The 19,793-nt window shown below is 46.8% G+C and overlaps 4 protein-coding genes across 5 annotated transcripts; 3 read left to right on the top strand and 1 right to left on the bottom strand.

The window, feature by feature from the left end:
* Positions 1-2,967: 2,967 nt before the first annotated feature.
* Positions 2,968-7,642, top strand: racgap1 (Rac GTPase activating protein 1). Its single transcript, XM_068749313.1, has 16 exons — positions 2,968-3,052; positions 3,151-3,353; positions 3,460-3,602; positions 4,088-4,157; positions 4,255-4,308; positions 4,410-4,487; positions 4,628-4,745; positions 4,929-5,071; positions 5,237-5,401; positions 5,476-5,571; positions 6,205-6,403; positions 6,530-6,635; positions 6,843-6,975; positions 7,093-7,219; positions 7,290-7,389; positions 7,567-7,642. The coding sequence occupies exons 1-16, from the start codon at positions 2,968-2,970 to the stop codon at positions 7,640-7,642; spliced, it is 1,896 nt and encodes a 631-aa protein (XP_068605414.1).
* Positions 7,643-9,092: 1,450 nt separating this feature from the next.
* On the bottom strand, positions 9,093-11,353 carry si:ch211-210c8.6 (uncharacterized). Its single transcript, XM_068751941.1, has 5 exons — positions 11,123-11,353; positions 10,171-10,276; positions 9,901-10,007; positions 9,588-9,760; positions 9,093-9,507 (listed from the first exon to the last, which is right to left on the bottom strand). The coding sequence occupies exons 1-5, from the start codon at positions 11,226-11,228 to the stop codon at positions 9,229-9,231; spliced, it is 771 nt and encodes a 256-aa protein (XP_068608042.1). The 5' UTR covers positions 11,229-11,353; the 3' UTR covers positions 9,093-9,228.
* A 764-nt stretch (positions 11,354-12,117) lies between these two features.
* On the top strand, positions 12,118-15,065 carry bin2a (bridging integrator 2a). Its single transcript, XM_068752379.1, has 11 exons — positions 12,118-12,201; positions 12,278-12,358; positions 12,529-12,583; positions 12,665-12,759; positions 12,886-12,981; positions 13,093-13,200; positions 13,291-13,376; positions 13,455-13,530; positions 13,620-13,702; positions 14,288-14,915; positions 15,012-15,065. Exons 1-11 carry the CDS (start codon positions 12,118-12,120, stop codon positions 15,063-15,065), a joined length of 1,446 nt encoding a protein of 481 aa, XP_068608480.1.
* A 1,336-nt stretch (positions 15,066-16,401) lies between these two features.
* LOC137900354 (small cell adhesion glycoprotein-like) lies at positions 16,402-19,187 on the top strand. Of its 2 annotated transcripts, XM_068744426.1 has the most exons (6): positions 16,402-16,587; positions 16,824-16,865; positions 17,651-17,710; positions 18,312-18,359; positions 18,472-18,519; positions 18,610-19,187. In XM_068744426.1, exons 2-6 carry the CDS (start codon positions 16,859-16,861, stop codon positions 18,780-18,782), a joined length of 336 nt encoding a protein of 111 aa, XP_068600527.1. In that variant the 5' UTR covers positions 16,402-16,587; positions 16,824-16,858; the 3' UTR covers positions 18,783-19,187. The 2 variants fall into 2 exon arrangements, with proteins under 2 accessions (XP_068600527.1, XP_068600536.1); XM_068744435.1 differs by lacking the exon at positions 16,824-16,865.
* Positions 19,188-19,793: the final 606 nt, after the last annotated feature.

Raw genomic sequence — 19,793 nt, 5'->3', positions numbered from 1 at the left:
CTGCTGCAACAGAAGGATATTTCAATAAATGCATAATGTCATGAGGGGGGGGCATGATGTTGGTTCGGTCATCTTCATTGATAACACACTACAGCAGAGAAATGATCGATCAGAGCCCCTGCAGGTCCGGGCTGGAGGGGACAACCTGCGGTAGGTCAATGTTAGATTGCAGATATTATGGGGGGGGGGGGGGGGGGGGGGTAAAGTCTGCATGGGACAGATGGGCAATACGAGTGAGAGGCTCTGGGCGTCGTGTTATCACATCAACCCGCACCGCACGGTCCCCGCACAGTCCCCCGCACAGTCCCCGCACAGTCCCCGCACAGTCCCCGCACAGTCCCCCGCACAGTCCCCCGCACAGTCCCCGCACAGTCCCCGCACAGTCCCCGCACAGTCCCCCGCACAGTCCCCGCACAGTCCCCGCACCGTCCCCGCACACACATGAAGTAAACATGGGCTAAAGGGCTATAAACGGAATCGGATTGTTTTCATGCATGAGGAATCTCCGCTGCATATCGGGAGGCTCTCCCCAGAACACACGCACACACACACACACACACACACACACACGCAGGCGCAAGCACACATATCTGAATCAAATGACACACATACCAGCTCCGTGGTCATGTTTTGTTGAGTTGAGGCAATCATCGTAATCCCCAAACAAACAAACAAACAAACAAACAAATAAATAAATAAACGCTTCTGACTCCGCTTCAAAAATCCGCCGAGCACCGACGCGGCTTTCTGGAGGAGCTTGCACCGCAAACTGCGCCTCCCGCAAGTTTGTCTTCACCGACGACGTGGTTCTCTCTCTCTCTCTCTCTCTCTCTCTCTCTCTCTCATCCATTTCCAATCTGGTAATATTGATCAGAGAAACATAAATCACGTAACACACCAGATTACTCCAGTTTTTTAATATGATATTGAATAATTATTTATGAAGTAATTACGTATTTTGCGCAAATTGCACAAATCATATTTTATTATATATTACATTTAATATTTATATTTAATATTTATATGTGTATATATATATTATACATAATTGCTGCTTTGATCGTAAATGATGCATAGTAGTTTTAACTGCATCAATAAATAAATAAATAAATGCAGCGTGGAACTCATTAGCATAATTAATGAGGTGAGCTATACTACCTAGTTATTTAGCTAGTGTTAGCACAATGTCGTGCACAGTGTACAAATAGTCGTGTATTATATCTATTTCTATACTTGCTACTGTTTTTCCCTCTTCCTCTTGTTTCTTTATTTCTAAAAAAACAGTTTTTTTCCACTTCATTGCACTGACGAACATGGAAGGTATATTGACAACACCATAAAGGATGAGAGGGTTTATAATCATCAATGCAACCTAACTGAAAAAGACATCGTTTGGATGGGAGCATATGTTGCTCCCTAAGCTGCAGGTACCTTTCAGCATTGATGGTGACTCCCCAGATGGGCAGCAAGGTGTTGATGCTGCTGGCACTAACGATCGCCACACTCCCAGCAGATGCTGCTTTTTTTGGGGGGGGGGGGGGTTCTTTTACTATCCTAACTTTGTGCAATCACCAGTCTGGATGGTCCTTTTCATGTTCCGAGATAATATAATAAACATCCCCAAAAAAAAAGCCTACCGGTAGTTGAAATTAAGGACACTTTTCCTGTTTGCATCAGTTCATGTTAGATGACATTGAGTACAAAGAGGTTTGCTGTATTTTTGGATATTCTGGCCACATCACTTGTAATTTGGATGGTAGAATTTAATTCAGCCGTTGCAGATACAGGAACAAACTTTACTGACTGTGTGCCAATATATTTTCTAGAGTATTGATGGTGTTTAAGTGGGTCTGCCTTGTCGAATTGCAGTTCATGGGGATATGCTGATTCTTGGGAAAATTGTTTGCATGTTGAATAACGTGTTTTTCACACCACATCCTTCAAAATGAAGGCAGTCGCATATTTAAAATATTCAGTCAGCCCATACTTTTCCTTGAGCCGTTATTTTTCCATTTGCCTGCCCCGCTTGCTTCAACAAAGCCTCCCCTGTAATGAAATCAATTTTGAAAGTCTTGACCGGAAGTCTCGTCTTCTTATTATTTTCACTTTTTTTTCTTTGCATGTTTAATTGAAATATACAATTGATATCATTATATTGTTCACTGAATATTTCTATTATTTTTTTGCGACTATTTAAAAGCATTAAAACGATCAATAGTTTTATTTTGAAAATAGTCTGAAGTTAATTTATTCATCCTCTCGCGAGGCAGGATCCGTCGCTCATTGGCTAGCAGGGAATTTTTTGAAATGCAGCGCGCTCATTTGCAGTTGCGGTTGAAACGGATGTGGGCGTACGGATTGTAGAACTGGTAGCTAAACGAAGAATGGGGGTGAAAAAGCCGTATATTAAACAATAACCTCGAGGTTTGGCGAAGCTTCTTTACTGCGGACACGGTATGTACCCGCTGAACGTACTTTATTAAACAAAACAATTGTACTTTAGGAGAGTAAACCCGAAATGTTGCGTTAGGAGACGTTGGGAAAGTAGCGCTAGCTAATGGGGAAGATGGACGGACTCGACCAAATGAGAACCAAACCAGGCGTTTGATGTGTGGCTACGTTTGTTTAAAGAGGCGAAATGCTATTTTTTTTAGTGCGCTGTTTTTTTTTGTAGCCGTTAAATACAAGGATGTCCACATAATTATTTCAATTAAGCTAACGCGCAATGAAAAGAAGCTATGCATCAACCCGTTCTTCCTCGCAGAGAACTATGTTTCTTACTAGTACCGCATTTTGGGTAATAAAATTAGCTTCATCATCATTTAAACATTTTTTTTTTAGATGTATTAATTCTCGGTTACATTCTTTTTAGTTTGAAAATAACCCTTATTACGCAGATTATATCATTTCACAGGGATTAAAAGTAGGTAATGTTTATCTTCCAGTGGTTTTCAAATAGAGAACATCATGGAGATCACTTTGGTCAACCTCCAGAGCTTGTATAATAAGCTGAGGATTCAATCCGACCTCCTCAGCGAAGGCATTGAACCGAGTGAGTAGTTTACGGTTGCTAGCCCTCATCTTTATGCTCCACGGTTTGCAGCAGATGCGCTTTTGGTTCTTTCTAAATTCTGTGCGCTGTTTTTCCAGGCTTCATCCAAATGGCGCAACAGTTCGACGAGTGTCGCCACAAGTGGCTGAGGACCGAGAACGAGCTGGGCTCTTGCAGAGAGTCGCTCACCAAGACGCAGACGGAGAGGGGAGCTTTGGAAGTCAAACTGAAACACGCTCGCAACCAAGTAGACGTGGAGATCCGGCGCAGGCAGAAGGCCGAGGCTGATTGCGAGAAGCTGGTGTGTTGGACCTAATGTCTATCGTTGCTTGCCGATCTGCGTTTCTTGTCCACCCCCTAGTTTCACCTGATTCAGCAAGTGCCCTGTGTTTATTTCTGTAATGCAGGACCGTCAAATTCAGTTGATTCGGGACCTCTTGACCAGCGAGGGATCCTCGAACAGCATCCAGTTGAGCGATGAGCAGCGATCAGCTCTGGCCTTCCTGAACACGAACTTCAACGCAGCTGGCAACTTGAATGCTAGCAAAAGGTAGCAGCAAAATACACTCATCAGTATTTATATCTCGAATAGTCCTGATTTATATTTGAGTCTCTCCGAGTGCTTTTCTAGTTGAATTGTGTTTTTAACCCCTTTTCCAGATTGATGTCCGTCTTTTCTTGAGAAGGATGGACCGAGAAGTTATTTTGCTTGCGCCTCTCTGTATGCTAAAGAATGCTTAAGATCAATACCTCTTTAGAAATGATGGTCGTGTTAGACAAGCTAAAGTTCTGTCCATTACCTTGAATTTATGGGTCATGGTTGCTGGAAAGAGGCATTGCTGTTGAGCCTGTAAAATACATTTTTGCTATCTGGTTCTATTAAATTCAATATAAGGTAGACGTCTCGACAGCCTGTATCTGCAATTCGCCCCGAAGCTTGACGCGCCGTAAATAGAACCACACGCAAGTGGAGAAATGCGTGTTGATACTCCGTGAACGGCCGCTGCAACGCGCACGTTCTTCTCCTCTTGACAGACTGGTGACGATCGACGAGTCGGCTTCCATCATGTCCGATATCAGCTACGAAAAAACGGAAGACTCTATTGTGAGTGCATCCCTCAGCGTCGCATCGACATCGCATCCAGTAAAAGAACCTGCTTTAGATTTCCAAACCTTATTCTGACGCACCTGATCTGTGGCAGGATTGGGATTCTTCCAGGCTGAGGACGGCGCGGCTCAAGAAGCGACAGAAAAGGGTACGTTTGAGTCTTCAGTAAACCTTCTGCTCATGAATTATTTGTCGGCAGGGAGAACAGCTTTGCGGGAGATCAAGGTGTCCCGTCTGGCTTGTTTTCAGCGCTCCTCGAGAAGTCGAGCTGATGGTTCTGGGTTTGACTGCAAACGCACTCGAGCAACGGGCAGAACTTCAGACCTGGTGGGGGTTCAACCCGGGAAACCTTTAGTTACTGAAATATGTAAAATCATAACTACTCTAAATAAGGATTTACACGTAACGATGGAACCGCATGCGCTGCAGGAAGTTAACCCCCTCTATAAACTCATTGCGTGTGGCAGGGTAACGAGACCCTCGTGACGAAGACGACTGTGACGGTCCCTGCGAGCGGAGGACCCGTCGAGGCCGTTTCCACCATCGAGGCGGTTCCTTACTGGACTCGCAGCAGGAAAAAGTCCGGTAGGATTTGTGTGACGGTTCAGTCGGCGACCGTTGGGTGGAATAAAGTCGTAAATTACAGGACGACGTGAATTATGTTTGGAAAAAGTGTATATTTGTATGATACTTCTCGAGCCTGGATACGAAGCAGCGACGATTAGAGGGACTTGTAACAGACGGGTTCTCCTCTTCCGACTCGTTCAGCCTCCCTGAACTGGGACTCGGACTCCGTCAAATCGGAGGACGTCTTCAAGCATCCCGTCAACCCCGAAGAAGATCTGAAAAGGCAGCAAAGCACTCCGCTCAACACCGGGGGTGTCCGTCTCCACGAGTTCGTCTCCAAAACGGTCAGAGTGAATCATTTGAATGTGGTTTAGATGTTCATGGCGTCTCGGAGTTTGTGTTTTTGGTGTTTATAGATCCTTATTGAATGCAGCCGCGTTTATTCAAGTCGTTTAAACTGACCGCGATCTCCGCCGACTTTCTAAATCCTCCCGCTCGATGGCTTTTAGGTGATCAAACCCGAATCCTGCGTCCCCTGCGGAAAGCGGATCAAGTTCGGCAAGCCGTCGCTGAAGTGCCGTGACTGCAGGGTGGTCTCGCACCCCGAGTGTCGCGAGCGCTGCCCTCTGCCTTGCATCCCCAACCTGATCGGCACGCCGGTGAAACCTGGGGAGGTGTGTGACGGAGAAGCACGAACGATTCCTCTTCACTGCGGGGGCTCAAAGCGTGTTTCTCCGTGTGTTTCCAGGGTGTGCTGGCGGACTACGTCCCCGACGCATCGCCCATGATCCCTCACATCGTGGTCCACTGCATCAGCGAGATCGAGCAGAGGGGTCTGCAGGAGGTGGGTGCAGCGTTCACGTCCATCCCAGCAGTCATCTACAAAATGGAGCCGAGACGGAGGATTAAAGTCATCTTGTGGACTTTGGAGCTGCTCCAAATGTGATTTACGGTGGTGCTCCAGTCTGTTTTATTTTTCTAGCTTCTGTCTCAATAGATTCAGAGCCAGCAGGGAAAAGCTCCTGTTTATTTAATTAACGGGTTTTGTTTTTTTTGGTGTGTTTGGATTTGAAGAGATTTTTGGATCTATAGAAATGCACACACACAAGTTTATTTTACGCATGACGCCAGCACCAGGGGATAATTCTCTTAACTTGAAGGAGAGAATCAGGTGGACTAGTTAGCCTAACTAACCTCTGATTTCTAATATCAGTATCGTCCATAGATGGAGTTAAGGCCTGTAATTCCAAAGTGGTCTTGGTTGGGACCCGTTAGCTCCAGCGGGTTGGCTGGTGAGCAACAAGATGCTCTCTTGGCTGTCTGCCTGCCCCGCAGCTGTTCTGCAGGGCTGGGCCTCTTCAGGATTCCTCTCCTGGTGGATTTGAGTCTATATAATCACACGCTGGGCGTCGGTCGACCTCACCTCGGGCTCGGATTACTCTGTTTGAGCTCTGATAATCCCCCCCCCCCCCCTCAGATTGGACTCTACCGTGTTTCCGGCGCTGATCGCACAGTGAAGGAGCTGAAGGAGAAATTTCTCCGCGGCAAAACCATTCCCGCACTGAGCAAGGTGGACGATGTCCACGCCATCACCGGCGTCCTCAAGGACTTCCTGAGGAACCTCAAGGAGCCTCTTCTGACCTTCCATCTCAACCGGTCCTTCATGGAGGCCGCCGGTACGCGTCGGCCATTTTAAAGCAGCGGCGCCACACGAGTGAAATGAATTCATATAAATGCAAATTAGTTCAGACATCTTTACAGGCCTTGTTTGTTTACCGGCGTCGTGTTCTTCGTCTCCTCAGAGGCTTCAGACGACGACGACAGCGTAGCTCTGATGTGCAAAACCGTGAGTCGCCTGCCTCAGCCCAACAGAGACACGCTGGCTTTCTTAGTCCTGCATCTTCAGAGGTGAGCAGCGTCCACGTGTCCATATATGCCTCCTGAATTCCATCCATGAACCTAAAAAAAGAAGTTTGCATAAAATAGTCATGATTTATTGCAAACCTTTTTTAGAAAGACGAGGGAAACCGGTTTATTTCACCTGCAGAGGACTTTTAAATCGACATCGTGCGTCTCGAGTGTCAGAGATAAGTTAGGTGCCATTGAATTTTTCAGAGTTGCTGAAAGCTTGGCCACTCGGATGGACGGCAAAAACCTGGCTCGGGTGTTCGGGCCCACTATTGTGGGCCACGCGGTTCCGCAGCCCGAACCAATGACAATCCTGCAGGACACCAAACGCCAGTTCAAGGTAGGCCCGACTCGGCTGTGAGGCGCGTTTCACATCACTGGCTCGCTGTGAAGCTCAGCCACGGCGCGAGCCGTGACACTACAATACCCAGAATCCTTGTGACCTCTTCCTGTTCAGGTCGTGGAGCGTCTCTTGGCCATGCCGGTGGAATACTGGAGCCGGTTTGTGATGGCGGACGGCGAGCAGCCCTACCCGGGCCACCTGATCATCGAGAACACGAACTGCTACGCCACCCCCGAGAGAAGTACGAGCTCGCCTGGCGTCGCCGTTCGGCCGCCGCCGAGGTGGAATCTAAGTCTGTTTCACTGTTGCAGCGAGCATGCTGGGACCGCTGACCACGCCGGAGCACGTGCTGAATAAGACCCCGTCCTCCAGCTCCTTGACTCAGCGCGTGATGTCCAGTCTGACACCAAGGTGAGGTCCGGTCCGCTCTGCTCCTCCGCCGAGCCAAACGCTGTGAGAATATTATATCGTCATAAAGCCGACCCCCCCCCCGGGTAAAAATCTGCCACAGAAGTTCCTCATTGTGCTTAAAGGACTTTGCTGCATTGAGGCTTCCATCAAACGGCATCAACGTTCTCTCTGTTGCAGATTCGGGAGCAAGAGCAAGTCGGCGGTCGCGATTTCTCGCCAAGGAAAATTCTTCTCGTCGCCGCTTCTCAAATAAAAACCCGAGGCAGCGGCGACCGGAACATTTCTGTTTCTGCACGGCTGGTTTCGTGGTTCTCGTTTGACCGTCTCCTTATCTCACTCAATGTTTAGTTAATTTGTTGGTTAGAATTGTATTTTGATGCTGTTCCGTGTGTGAAATGAGTTTTTTGCTGATGTAGGTTCATTATTTGCGCACCCTGAAGTTGATGCTTTCGCAAAAATATTTAAGAATTTATTCTCATTTCGTCCTGAAAACACACGAGAACGTTCTTATTACTCCTGAAAAAAGTGTGTGTGTGAAAATGTGTTGCGTAACCTGCGCTTTGGATGTCGATCTGCCAGCGTTCAACTCATGTGTCACTCAGAAGTTGGACTGATTCGGTTTATTCTCATTTTTTTAATCAATTGCATGACTTTTAGTTTTGATGCTTGTATTTCATGTCGATCCAGTTCCGTCTCCGTCTGCGTCCTCCCCTTTTCTTAAAGTGGTTTCTAAAACCTTTTCGACCTTCGTAGAATCTTCTCGGCCTTCGCCTGTGACCTTGAAACATTCTGTTTTTGGTAATTCCATTTAATTGGAATGAAAAAGTGGCATTTTAGTGAATTTCTGCTGTTTCTTCCTGCTCTGGGTCTCGACAGACATTGTCTATTCGAGGCTCTAGTCTTTGATCGTTTTACTCTGTAATGTTTTCTGCTGTGGGAGGTAACTTAAAGGCAGCCGTTAGCGAAAGGTCATTAAAATTAAGCGCGTAATTTGTCTTGGTTGAAGTTTTTTTTGTGCACGATACTCTGTAACGTGTGCTTTTGTTAAACGCTAACTTCTCGGTTTTAGTTTTTAAACTTGGACATTCGCATTTCCGGCCGTGACACGCACTCTTCCGTGGATCATTCGCCTTTGGAACCGTTTTGTTCAGTTACCGGGTCGTGCTGGAGCCTTTTCCAGCGGTGAAGAGGTGAGGTACACCCTGGACAAGCCGCCAGTCCGCTCGCACATTCACCTAATTTGCATATATTTGGAGGTGGGAGGAAGCCGGAGAACGTGAGAACCCACACGCAGACTCGAGAACATACAAGCCGATGCAAAAATCTGATTCGAACCTGTGGCCTTGCTGTGAGGCCGCAGCGCCACCTATCTGTAATGGCTATGATTTCAGGTCTTAAAGTGTGAGGTCAGGGGTTGGTTTGTTTCACACCCACAGCGTGCTTTGTGTTGCCGGAGCAACAGGTGGCGTATGAATTATTGATGAAATGGGCCGAAATGAGGAATGTGGCTGGAGAGGGGCCAGTTTTACCATCGGAGCACTGCCAAGGTGCCCTTGAGCAAGGCTTTGTGTTTGCAGTGTGAAAACATGACAATAAAAGCTAATCTTAGCATTTCCGCAGACAGCCCTGAAGTAAACGTAACAATCCCTGCTTTGGAATTTTGCGCCCTAAAATGTCTTTTTACAAACGGATCTCACAAAGAAGCCGTTTTTAATCAGCACTGGACTTTAATTTTTTTAAATGAAGCGTCATACAAATATCACACCTGCACAATCGCGTCAAAATATTGTGCTCAGGGTTCACGGTTTGAGCGATGCTCAACGCGCGAGCGCGTTAAGGTCAAAAGTTCAGCCGCGGCCACAGAACGGGCGTGTTTTTGATGTAGTTCTGGAAGGCGGGGTCGGACCCCCACTTCCTCACGGCCTGCTTCTCCAGGATGGGAATGCCACTGACGTAACTGAGCAGGAACCAGACGAAGACCGGCGACGCCACGCTCAGGTACTGGGGGCCCGCCATCACCGACGAGGCCGACAGCCACAGACCCGCCCACTGCAGGATCTCTCCAAAGTAGTTTGGGTGTCTGCTGTAGGCCCACAGTCCGCTCTGGATGAACTTCCCCTGGGGGGGGGGGGCACAAAAGCTGCGAGTCAGCTATTAATAGACATCCGTGTTGCTCAGGGTGAAGCCTGCTAACTTACGGCGTCGTCCGGGTCCCGCTTGAAAACCCATTTCTGCTGGTCAGCAATGGCCTCGGTGGCGAAGCCGAGGCCCCATATCGTCCAGCCGATGTAGTCCCTCGTCCCCAGAGGGACGTCCCGCTTCTCGCTGTTCAGCATTAAGGTGGGCAGGAGGGTCATGAACACCCACAGGGCTGAGCGAAACACAGACGGGGTCGTCAACGAGGCCGAAAACAAGCGCCCCTGCCCCGAACGCATTCACGTGAAGAGCTGGAAGTGTACATTTGGTGCCTTCGGGGGGGGCAGGGGGGGTTAGAGGAAGGATTCAAAGTACCTTGAATGGTCCAGTACACAAAGAACATCCCTGGGCTGTCTCTGACTCTGTTGAACCTGCGATCATGACCTTCCTTCAAGATCCGCAGGAAGAGGAATGTTCCCAACCTGCAGCGAGAACACAGTTAATGTCCGCTCACATTAACCAAGGAGTCGTTCATTAACCCGACCTTTGACCTCGGCGGGGAATCCCCCCCCCCCGTCGCTGGAAACCGCAGCTTTTAATGCCAGAGGACGAATAGGAACGCGGATCGATGCTCCCCTCGCTTACCTGAGTCCCCACGCCGTCACCAGACCGGACTGCACCGTCTGGCGGATGTGATTGGCTCCTCCCCAAATACGACTCAGGTGGGCCAGCAGTATAAATGTTCCAGATCCTGTTTAAAAAAAAAAGCCGTGGGCATGGCGGGCGGCTCTATTCGTCCCGGACTAAGGCGTGTTCAATAAATATTTTACCCAGGATACGGCAGACGATTGGTTTCAAAGTTCAAGGTTAAAAAATATCCAGGAGCGCCGCAAGCCGGAGACGATCGTCGGGAAGACAAGTCGAGGTGGTTGTCAAAGAAGCCCGGTGTCGACAGGTAAGACCAACCCTCGGGCAGGATCGTCTTTGACTTCTTAATGTCAGTCAACGTGAAAACTATAACGTCTAAATGGTAGAAAGGGCCTAACAGATTCGCATTTCAGACAAAGGTCGGTTCTGCGATGCCCGTTTCGAATGTTTTGACCTCTGACAAAGACGCGTTCCCGCGATCAATTAAAAATAATATATATAAAGTATATATATATATATATTATATAATGGATGCCCTGATGATTGTCAGCAGCAGCGTTCATTTCAGTAAGATTTAGTCGACTTCAATAAGATATGACGAATGCCAAACTGTCCCATGCAATGATAATAAAAGTGTAATTCATTCACATAGTTTCTTTATGTCAAAAGAAAAAACTAAACACGGAAGTTTGCCTTTTCCCACATTCCAATGTGTCCTGAACGCAGCATGAGAATCTTTCCAATTAAAAGAACCCCCCCCCCCCCTTTCTGACCCAAACAAGAGGCCCCCAGAATTCACCTGTGCGGCGCTCAGCTGATCGGATCGTTTAGATAACGCTGGTTTTATAACAATGAAAGGTCAACATAATAATAATAAAGCACGAAAAGGGGTTTGAATTACAGAATAACGACCCCCCCCCCCCCTCCGAACCGGAAGTTGAATTATTACCTGCTAAGTCATAGAACTTCTCGGTTCCGAGGGCCGACGCCAGAGCCCAGCCGGCCCACTGGACGCCCAGGTCGGTGGCGGCACATTTGGCCAGGCCGCTGCCCATGATCGCGTCCCGCAGGTCGGCGAGCGGCGCTGCGACGATCCGCTGGCTGGTCGTGGAGCCGCTCCTCCCGGGACAGAGCGAAATACGCAGCGGCCAAAGTTCACCGCGGCCATTGGCTGGTGGGCGTGGCCTGACCGCGAGGAACTCTGGGTGTTGTAGTGAGTAACCGCCTTGAGGTTAAGGGTCGCATAAGTAAGTAAATAAATAAAGAAACCGTTTGTTGGGAGCGAGATTAGATATTATTTTTTATAAATTATCAGATGCTTGAATGAATGATGGAAAATCTATTCATATTCTATATAAAACCTTGGAGTAGGGAATCCAAACTATTTATTTTTGCTCCGATGTGGAATCGACTCAGCGATAAGACGACGCTTGTTAGAAATCTATATCTCTAATATTAAATTAGAGATAGAGACTAAATTAAATTAATATCAAACCAAACTCAAGTGTGCCAACATTTTTATAAATATCTCAATAATATCGGCATTCTGGAGCCGACCCAGATTAAGTTCTGGGGTAAAATAGAGGTCCCCACCCTACATGACTGTGTTAAATTCCATAAATATCGATCAATAATCAACATCCTCAATAATATTGAGGAACAAATGTTAAAGCTTTATTGACTGCAATGTTAACATAAATCTCAAAGTGATCCAGAATCCAGGATCTCTTCTGGATCACCACCAAAATGTAATCGTCTGTTCCTGGTAGCATTCCCAACATTTCCTGAAAATGTCATCTAGTTTAATCTGTAATGTTTTGCGTTATGTTGCAAACAGACGTCCAGACAGACAGATAAAGGCTGACAAAAACAGAACCTCCTATTTAATGATATAATCCTTCTGTTTCCTTTCATCATTAGAAATAAAGACAGTCAAGATCAAATATGGCCGAGAGCACGAGTCCAAAAAACAGCTCTGGTGACTTTGCCAAAAAAGTCCAGCGGCAGCTCAGCAGAGGCAAAGAAAAGGTCAAGTCTGCGAGACGGGACGGATTTCCATTTCGCTGCAGCGGCGCTGACGTTCATGGCCGTTGTTTTTCTGCAGGTCCTGCAAAGGCTGGGAAAGACCACAGTGAGCAGAGATGATCAATTTGAACATTGCCTCCAAAATTTTACTGACCAGCAGGTAATCGAAGTATATGTGTTGATTGATTAGATATCTGAGTGATTGAACTGGATATCTGCTGTCCTGACAGGATTTAGGGATGGTTTATTGACCAGACCCCGTTAATGTAACATTTTTGAACGAATAAATCCCTTCACTGACACCGACGCAACCTTCTCGTCTATCTGCAGACTGATGGAAACCGAATATACAAGGACCTGAGGGGTTACGTTAACGCAGTAAGAGGTGGGGAGGCTCTTCCTTGAGGCGACATCTGCTTCTGTGTCCTCTAGTCTCCAGGCCTCATGGAGGCAATTGCTTTTACAGACATGCGTGAGGCTTCCAGGCGACTTTCCCAGTCTCTGTTTGACGCCTATGAAACAGACTGGGTTGGAGAGGAAGACATGGGAGCCATCGTAGAAGTCAGTATGATCGTCACAGCGCGGTGATCTAGCTGCGCCGCTGCACGTTTTTACGTTGTAGGAGTTACAAAAGCGTCTCGTCATCCATAATGAATGCGGTGTTTATGCTGCGCTGTTTGAAAAAAGGGGGAGGACCTCCTGTGGAATGACTTTGAGGTGAAGATTCTAGACCAGTCCATTCGCACCATGGAGTGCTACGTCAGCCAATTCCCAGATGTCAGGGTAAGACGCGAGCAGGCGTGGAAAGAGACGCAGAGATGAAAGGCAAGCAAAAAAAAACCACACACACATACATGCAATATGCATGGATCGTCCGTCCCACTCCGTCTGCAGGATAGGATATCCAAAAGGGGAAGAAAGCTGGTGGATTACGACTCTTCCCGTCACCACCTGGAGGCCCTGCGGGCCGCGAAGAAGAGGGACGACGTCAAGATACTGAAGGTGATTCAGAGCGAGGCCAGAATCTGTTTCCTCCGTCGAGGCCCGGGCTGCGTCGGTTCACACTTCTGTTTTCAAACGGTGCGACTGCAGGCCGAGGAAGAGGTGCACGCTTCCAAAAGCATCTACGAAAGCATCAACGGCGAATTGAAGGAGGAGCTGCCTGCGCTCTACGACAGGTGATAGAAGAATGGCCGCGAGATAGATATATAAATATGCATATGGGTAACACTAACACCACGTCGTGTCTGTTTCAGCCGCATCGGATGCTACGTTTCTGTCTTCTCGGCCATATCGAACTTACGAAACATATTCCACAAGGAGATGATCACGGTGCGTTCGGCTACGTCAGCTCGCCGGACAGAGTTCTGTCTCAGAGGAGACGTCCGTCTTCCTTTTGACCAGTCCCGATCTCGTTGCAGCTCAGCCTCGACCTGCAGTGCGTCATGAAGGAGTTGCAGGCTCAGCATCCCGACAAGGTGTTCGCCATCAAGGGGATGCAAAGGCAAGTCGGTCTTTTTCCCCTCGTTGGTCAGAAGTTCAAAAGGAAGACGCGACGTGGTTCGCTTGCATCGGCCGTTTGCCGTTACGCGGCTGCCCCGAGGCGTCTGCGGTGAGACGTCAGCGAGGGAAGTTAGGGACACAGTTTCCTCCGTCCATCGGCTCTGTGCCGCCCTGTTGAGTAAAGCGAAGAAGAGGAAGGAGGAAAACTGATGGAAACCCGTTTGGCAAGTCTTCAGCGTCTGACAGCATGAAATCACACAGTGAATAAAGAGGAAGTCAAGAAGTGCGATGAAAATTCAAGATGTACGAGAGCAAACAGGTCAGGTATGCATCGGGTAAATATTAATAGCACAAATATAGAATTTGGTGTCTCCTTCTTAAAAACCGTTGCTGCCTGTCAGCTGGTAAGAAATTGACAAAAAGATGAGCGAAGGAGGAAAAGCAAATTCCATCGTGAGATCACTCGGGATCCAACAGGCTCATTTTTTATTATCTATTTCTCTGCCAAACCTTTAGAGGTAAGTGTTTTGCAATGATTAAAAAAATATGTGTCTAAAAAAATCCAATCTATGTCCTCCTCTTTCAGGTATGGCTCGCTGAACAGACGGACCCTGTTGTCCCCCAAAGCCTGGAAAGCCAGCTTTTCCGACTTCCACAGGAGCTACAGTCCCAAACCGGCCCAGAGGTACAGTTTCAGGTCCCCGGACAAACCCCTCCACAGCACTCTGTCCCGGGAGAGCAGCGCCACGAGAATCTCCTCGCAGGCGTCCATTCCTGAGGACCTGGACGCCGGGTCGACCCAAAACGAGAGCCGGGACGAGATCCAAAGTCCACCTGCAGGAGGGGACGAGGAGGAGGGGGCTGCAAAGACATCAGGAGAAGACGGCAATAAGGTGGAAGAGGAGAAAGTGATAAATGAAGAGGAGCCTGAGGCTAAGCCTCCTGCTGGGTCTGACGATAAGGGGGACAATCAGGGGGCCGATCAGGGGGCCGATAAGGGGGACGGCGAGAACCCTGCACCGAGCGACAGCAGCTCTGAACTGAACAACTCCTGTGACTCCGAGAGCCTGGAGCTCCAGCTTTCTGCAGCCGACGGCGTCCAGCTGCATATCGAGGAAAGCGAGGACAGCATGGACGAAGTCACGCCGCCAAAACCCAACGGACTGGAGAACGGCGGCGTCTCTGGCGCCAGTGACCTGAGCGGCCCTCTCAAGGTCGGTCATGTGACCCCGCACACCGCTGATGCGTGCTTCTTCTGCATAGTCGCTGTTTAACGTGACCTTTCCTCTTTCCGCTTTGCGTGCAAATAGGATGCTCCCGTAGGAAAGCAGACAACTCAGGATGCTAAAAGCACAACGGTTTAAAGTTTGTTCCAGGTCTGTTCTTCCTTATTATTATTAGTGTTTGTATTTATACATAAACTGTTCTATGTGATCCAGTTCCGTTTTCTGTCTTGTTTCTGTATCTGACTGTCCTTTGCGTAAACCTGTGTTTGATTTGAACAGGGAAGCACGGCAGCGACCGACAGCAGCAGCTGCACGGCAGACAGAAGTGCGGGGACAGCCGGCTGAAGTGTCCAACTGTGGTGCATGAATGCGTCCAATTTATCTTCAGTCTAGATCAGCTCTGCATACAGTAAAGCGTTTCAATAAGGCTCCAAATACACATGAGGCAGGATCATTTGGGGATTTCTGGACCCGCATTTATCTGACAGATTCCAACAAATACCAACAAAGACAAGCACCTCGAGTGTTGAGAAGCTTGACTGCTGTAGACTCCAAAAGGAAAACGAGCTCGACTCAGTCCCTGAGCAAAACCTGAACATAAATACAATTTTAAATGTTCTGTTATTAATGTGTATTTTATTTTACTTTACAGTTATCATTCAAAACACAAAATCTGTTAAGTGTGTGCACTGTGATGATTAATTATTGTGTCTTAATATTTTTTTGTATCATGTACTGTATATACCGATTGATTTTTAACGATAGGATTACTGATTCATTAAAACCTCAAGGGAAAAGCTAATAAATTTAGAAAATAAATTGAATGGATTTCCATTATTTTTTAAGATGGATCAGATAGAAAGAGTTTTAACAGCTGTGCTTTTCTGTCAATGGTTTGAGGATGGGGCTAAAAGTAACGAGCTCTCACTCCATTCAAATATCTCCACTTGCCTTATTATAAATTTGCGTTTAATTTATTAAATGGATTGTATTTGTTTAGACCTTCTCGAACCTTTTTAGCTTACCCAATAATAGGGGATTCAGATGGTCAGATCAACACAGATCACAGAAGAATAAAATTACTTTTTACAACCCCTATGAATTATGAACATTTTAAATGTGTGGCGCATGTGTTGTGCGTTTTTTTAATCTTTTTATGTGTTCTGTCCAATTTAGAGTGAATCTACTCACAGTTCCTATCAGGGGTGGTAATTTTTCATAACTTTAATAAAAGTATATATAATTTAATCTTTTTACTTGAATTGAATGTTTCTTTTTACACTTCACTATCCTGACTTCAATACATAAACATAAAAGCTTACATGAACAAATCTATATCCTTTCTGTAAAATTGACATTTAAAAATGGGAGCGCGCCATTGGACGGCAGCAAAACAACAAACGTTTCAAGCCGAGAGTGGTGCGTCCTGTCTATTAAACAATCTTTGAAAGGAAAACCAGAGAGGAAAGGGAGGGGCGGAAATGGAGAGCAGATCGTCTAACGAGCGAGAAGTCGCACGTTAATGTAGTTCCGTTCTTATCTTCTATCAGCTCCAATTCAAACTTTAAGTTAGCAGGGCGCGTTCGTTTTCCTCACCTGTACCTTGAGCTAAAAAAATCTATCAACTCCGTCAGGTTTAAAGGCGCTCCGTCGAGCCCAGGTAAGCCTTTATTACAGTTGTGATGAACAATGTCCCGTAACAATCATACCTGAGAATCTAGCTAGCGTTTTAGCTACGGCTAGGAGTTTAAAGTTTCGCTTTATTTAGTAACGATGGCGACAAAGTGTCGACCGGTCCAAGAAATCATTTCCGACCTTAGGATAGTGGCTAAAAGCGTGATTACGCAAATGTCAGTGAGATATGTTGTTTGTTTTGTGTGTTTTTCTTTTTTACAGATAGCATTAGCTCGCGAGTTTAACCAGCTGGACCAATGAACGGTGAGCCCCGCCTCCAGCTGTTGCTCGTTTGATCTACGTACTTTTAATTCGTGTGTAATGCACCTTTAATAATACGTAGAACGCTTTCTGGAGTATTTTCAATTTATGTTTTATGGTTGCAACATTGCAGCTTTCAACTATTTTGATGGTTAATAAATGTTTTCCGTTTAGATCAATATTTTTTTGGGCTTCAAACAGCTGACAGGAAAAAAAAAGGAGAAATGACGTCACCTCGTTTTTCTGGATGTTAATATTTTATTTACTTGTTGGCTGCTGTTGTTGGATTTTTTTGTATTGGCTTTAATTTAATTTAATTAATCGACTAATTGAGCTAACTTTATGCAAATGAGTCGATATCAGTGAACAAGAAGGGCGATATGACCAGGATCCATTTGTCCATGCGCTTCATTGATAAACAAATTGTTCATTGAAGACAAAATGTCAACGCAAAATACAAGTACGACCGTTTAAATCCGAAGTTTAAGGTAAGTGGAATCAAAAAAGTTAAAGTTTAAAATACAAAAAAAGAAATGTCTGAGTGTCTGACAGTCAGTCGTTGAAGATTTAACTCACTGGATTTTATAAATCGCTGTTTAAGGGTGTACTTAAACGCAGCTCCACCTCTGTTAAACAGTAATAGTGCACACAGCAAGCGTAATAATAACCCGCTCTCACCTTCACAGCCCTGAATACGCAGCTATGCCGTTATACGAGTCTTTCCGAACCCGCAGTGTGCCGAGGACGGAGCCGTGCGGCATTCTTTAACATGCTTTTTTATCTTCCAGTTTCCGACATGGCGTCTCTGCTCACAAACTCTTCGCACACAATCACGACTGTGACGGAGGGTGAGTTCATGCACATCCGTCACCTCCGCCGAGGAGCTCGTGTTCGCCTGTCTGTTAGCAGGATTACGTAAAAAAATGGATGTCGACGAATAAAAACAATCTGAAGATGGGTCTTGGTCTAACTCGGATCCCGTTGAATTTTGAGAGCGATCCGGATACGAAAGATTCAGGATTTTCCCATTTACTTATAACTTATATTGTGTAAAATGTTCATTCATTTTACTCACCAGAAATCACATTCATAAAGGGGTCCGATATGAACAATCATCAGGAAAAAATATTACATTTAAACAATAAAAATGGATTCAAAAATCAGTTAAAAATACACATCGACTCTGATTCACTTTGACTTTTCATGGTTGGTGTGTAAAGATACCAAGAACAATCTAGAACCCTTTGAGGATGATCCAGATCGCCATGTGGACGGCGTAGATCCAGCTCGGAGGGGAGTGAGCTGCTTGGGGGAGGTCTGTGCCCTCCCGAGCGCTCTTCTGCGGTATCGGTTGGACCCGATGGCGGCGTTGCATCCAACGGAGTGTGAAGCCACGCCCTCGTGTTCCGTGCCGTTTCATTGACGCACCTCTGCTTGTGTTTCGTTCAGGACTTTCAGCATCGCTTCCTACGCAAGCTGACACCACCGTGATTCAGGGTGAGTCCCCGCCCCTTTCTGCGAGCGTGCGACCGCGGCGCGCCGCACTTCCTCTCTGACCCAGACTAGTGTCTGTTCGGCTTTGTCACGCCAACCTTTACGTTTCCTCCAGCGGCGACAACGGCAGCCCCGGCGAGCGGCGACTCCACGGTCATCGCTGGTAACTGTTCATGTTACTCCCGAATGTTTTCTCCCACTTTAAAATCCCCCGCGCGTCGCGCCGCAAACACATCTCGTCCTCATTCCGCAGTGGTCATCGTGCTCGTCCTGCTGACGGTCGGCGCTCTGGCCTTCCTGCTTTACTGGTATCTCTGCCACAACAAAGGCGCCTACAGGACGACCGGGGAGCCGGGTCCCGGAGAAGACCCCGACGAGGAATACGGCAAGCAGGACACGGGAGAAAAGAAGGAATACTTCATATAAACCTGGGAAAGACTCGCGGGGAACGAAGGGAAAGATGGAAGACTGAGAACTGTGGCTTTTTTCTTTGTTTTGGTTCTGTATCTGTGCAGAAAAGCCTCATTTAAGATTATGTAATGACAAAAAACTGACGGCATAAAGAGTGAATATTGATGGATGCGGAGCAGGTGCCCCCCCCCCACATACACACACACACGTGTTCACGTTAGCAAAGCGAGGCGTGAAACAGGTGGTGGGAGTTTTTTTTAATGTCGCAACTACACGATCAGTAAACGTCATGTTCGCTTGTAACAATATTTTATAGCCTTGTTCCTGTGTTCCTACTGTATTTACCCCCCCCCCTCCCCCCCGAGACGTGTTCTTTCAGTTCTGTATTCATTCGCTTTTAAAATGTCTTTCCTGAATTCAAAATGCATCCTCTTTTAAATGCGACTTTGTGTGTTTCCGTTCTGATGACTTTGCCGTTTGTGTAGTGAAGACGGTAAATCTCGATTTTGCAGCTCGGTGATGATTCAAACTTCCATCGTAGTACTTTGTACTGCTTTGCAGATACCCCCCCTGCTGCTTCCAGCTTCCATTGATGCTGCGTTTCAGGAGCTGGCTGGCGTTCCGCGCCTCATTTGCCGACCAACACGAGTGAATGAAAGCCCGACACGTCAGCACAATCTGAATTTGATGAGCTTCCTTAAGGAGAGATTTATTTGTAGCTGTTGGATTGAAAAGCAGGAACTTGATGGTAGTACGGACAAAAATACAGATCCATATTTGACGCAGTAACCTTTATGATAAAGCGACAGATTACTTTTTTTTCTAATACAGTACACTTACTAAATTAAGGTCGGTGATAATGACTCGTGACAAAAGAATTGGTATGAAGGCCAAGAAAGTAAAAGCATCCAGTTGAACAAATATGCTGCCGCGCGTCCAGAACCAAATCCTCCCAACATTTTAACCGAATTCCCGGCTGGCCTCAGCGATCGGTCTTCTCACGGCCCGCCCTGTGCTGAAACGCCG

The sequence above is a fragment of the Brachionichthys hirsutus genome, chromosome 2, assembly GCF_040956055.1.
Source record: "Brachionichthys hirsutus isolate HB-005 chromosome 2, CSIRO-AGI_Bhir_v1, whole genome shotgun sequence".
NCBI classification, from domain to species: domain Eukaryota; kingdom Metazoa; phylum Chordata; class Actinopteri; order Lophiiformes; family Brachionichthyidae; genus Brachionichthys; species Brachionichthys hirsutus.
Note: the sequence above shows the minus strand (reverse complement) of the source record. Positions and strands in the feature narration are given on the sequence as shown.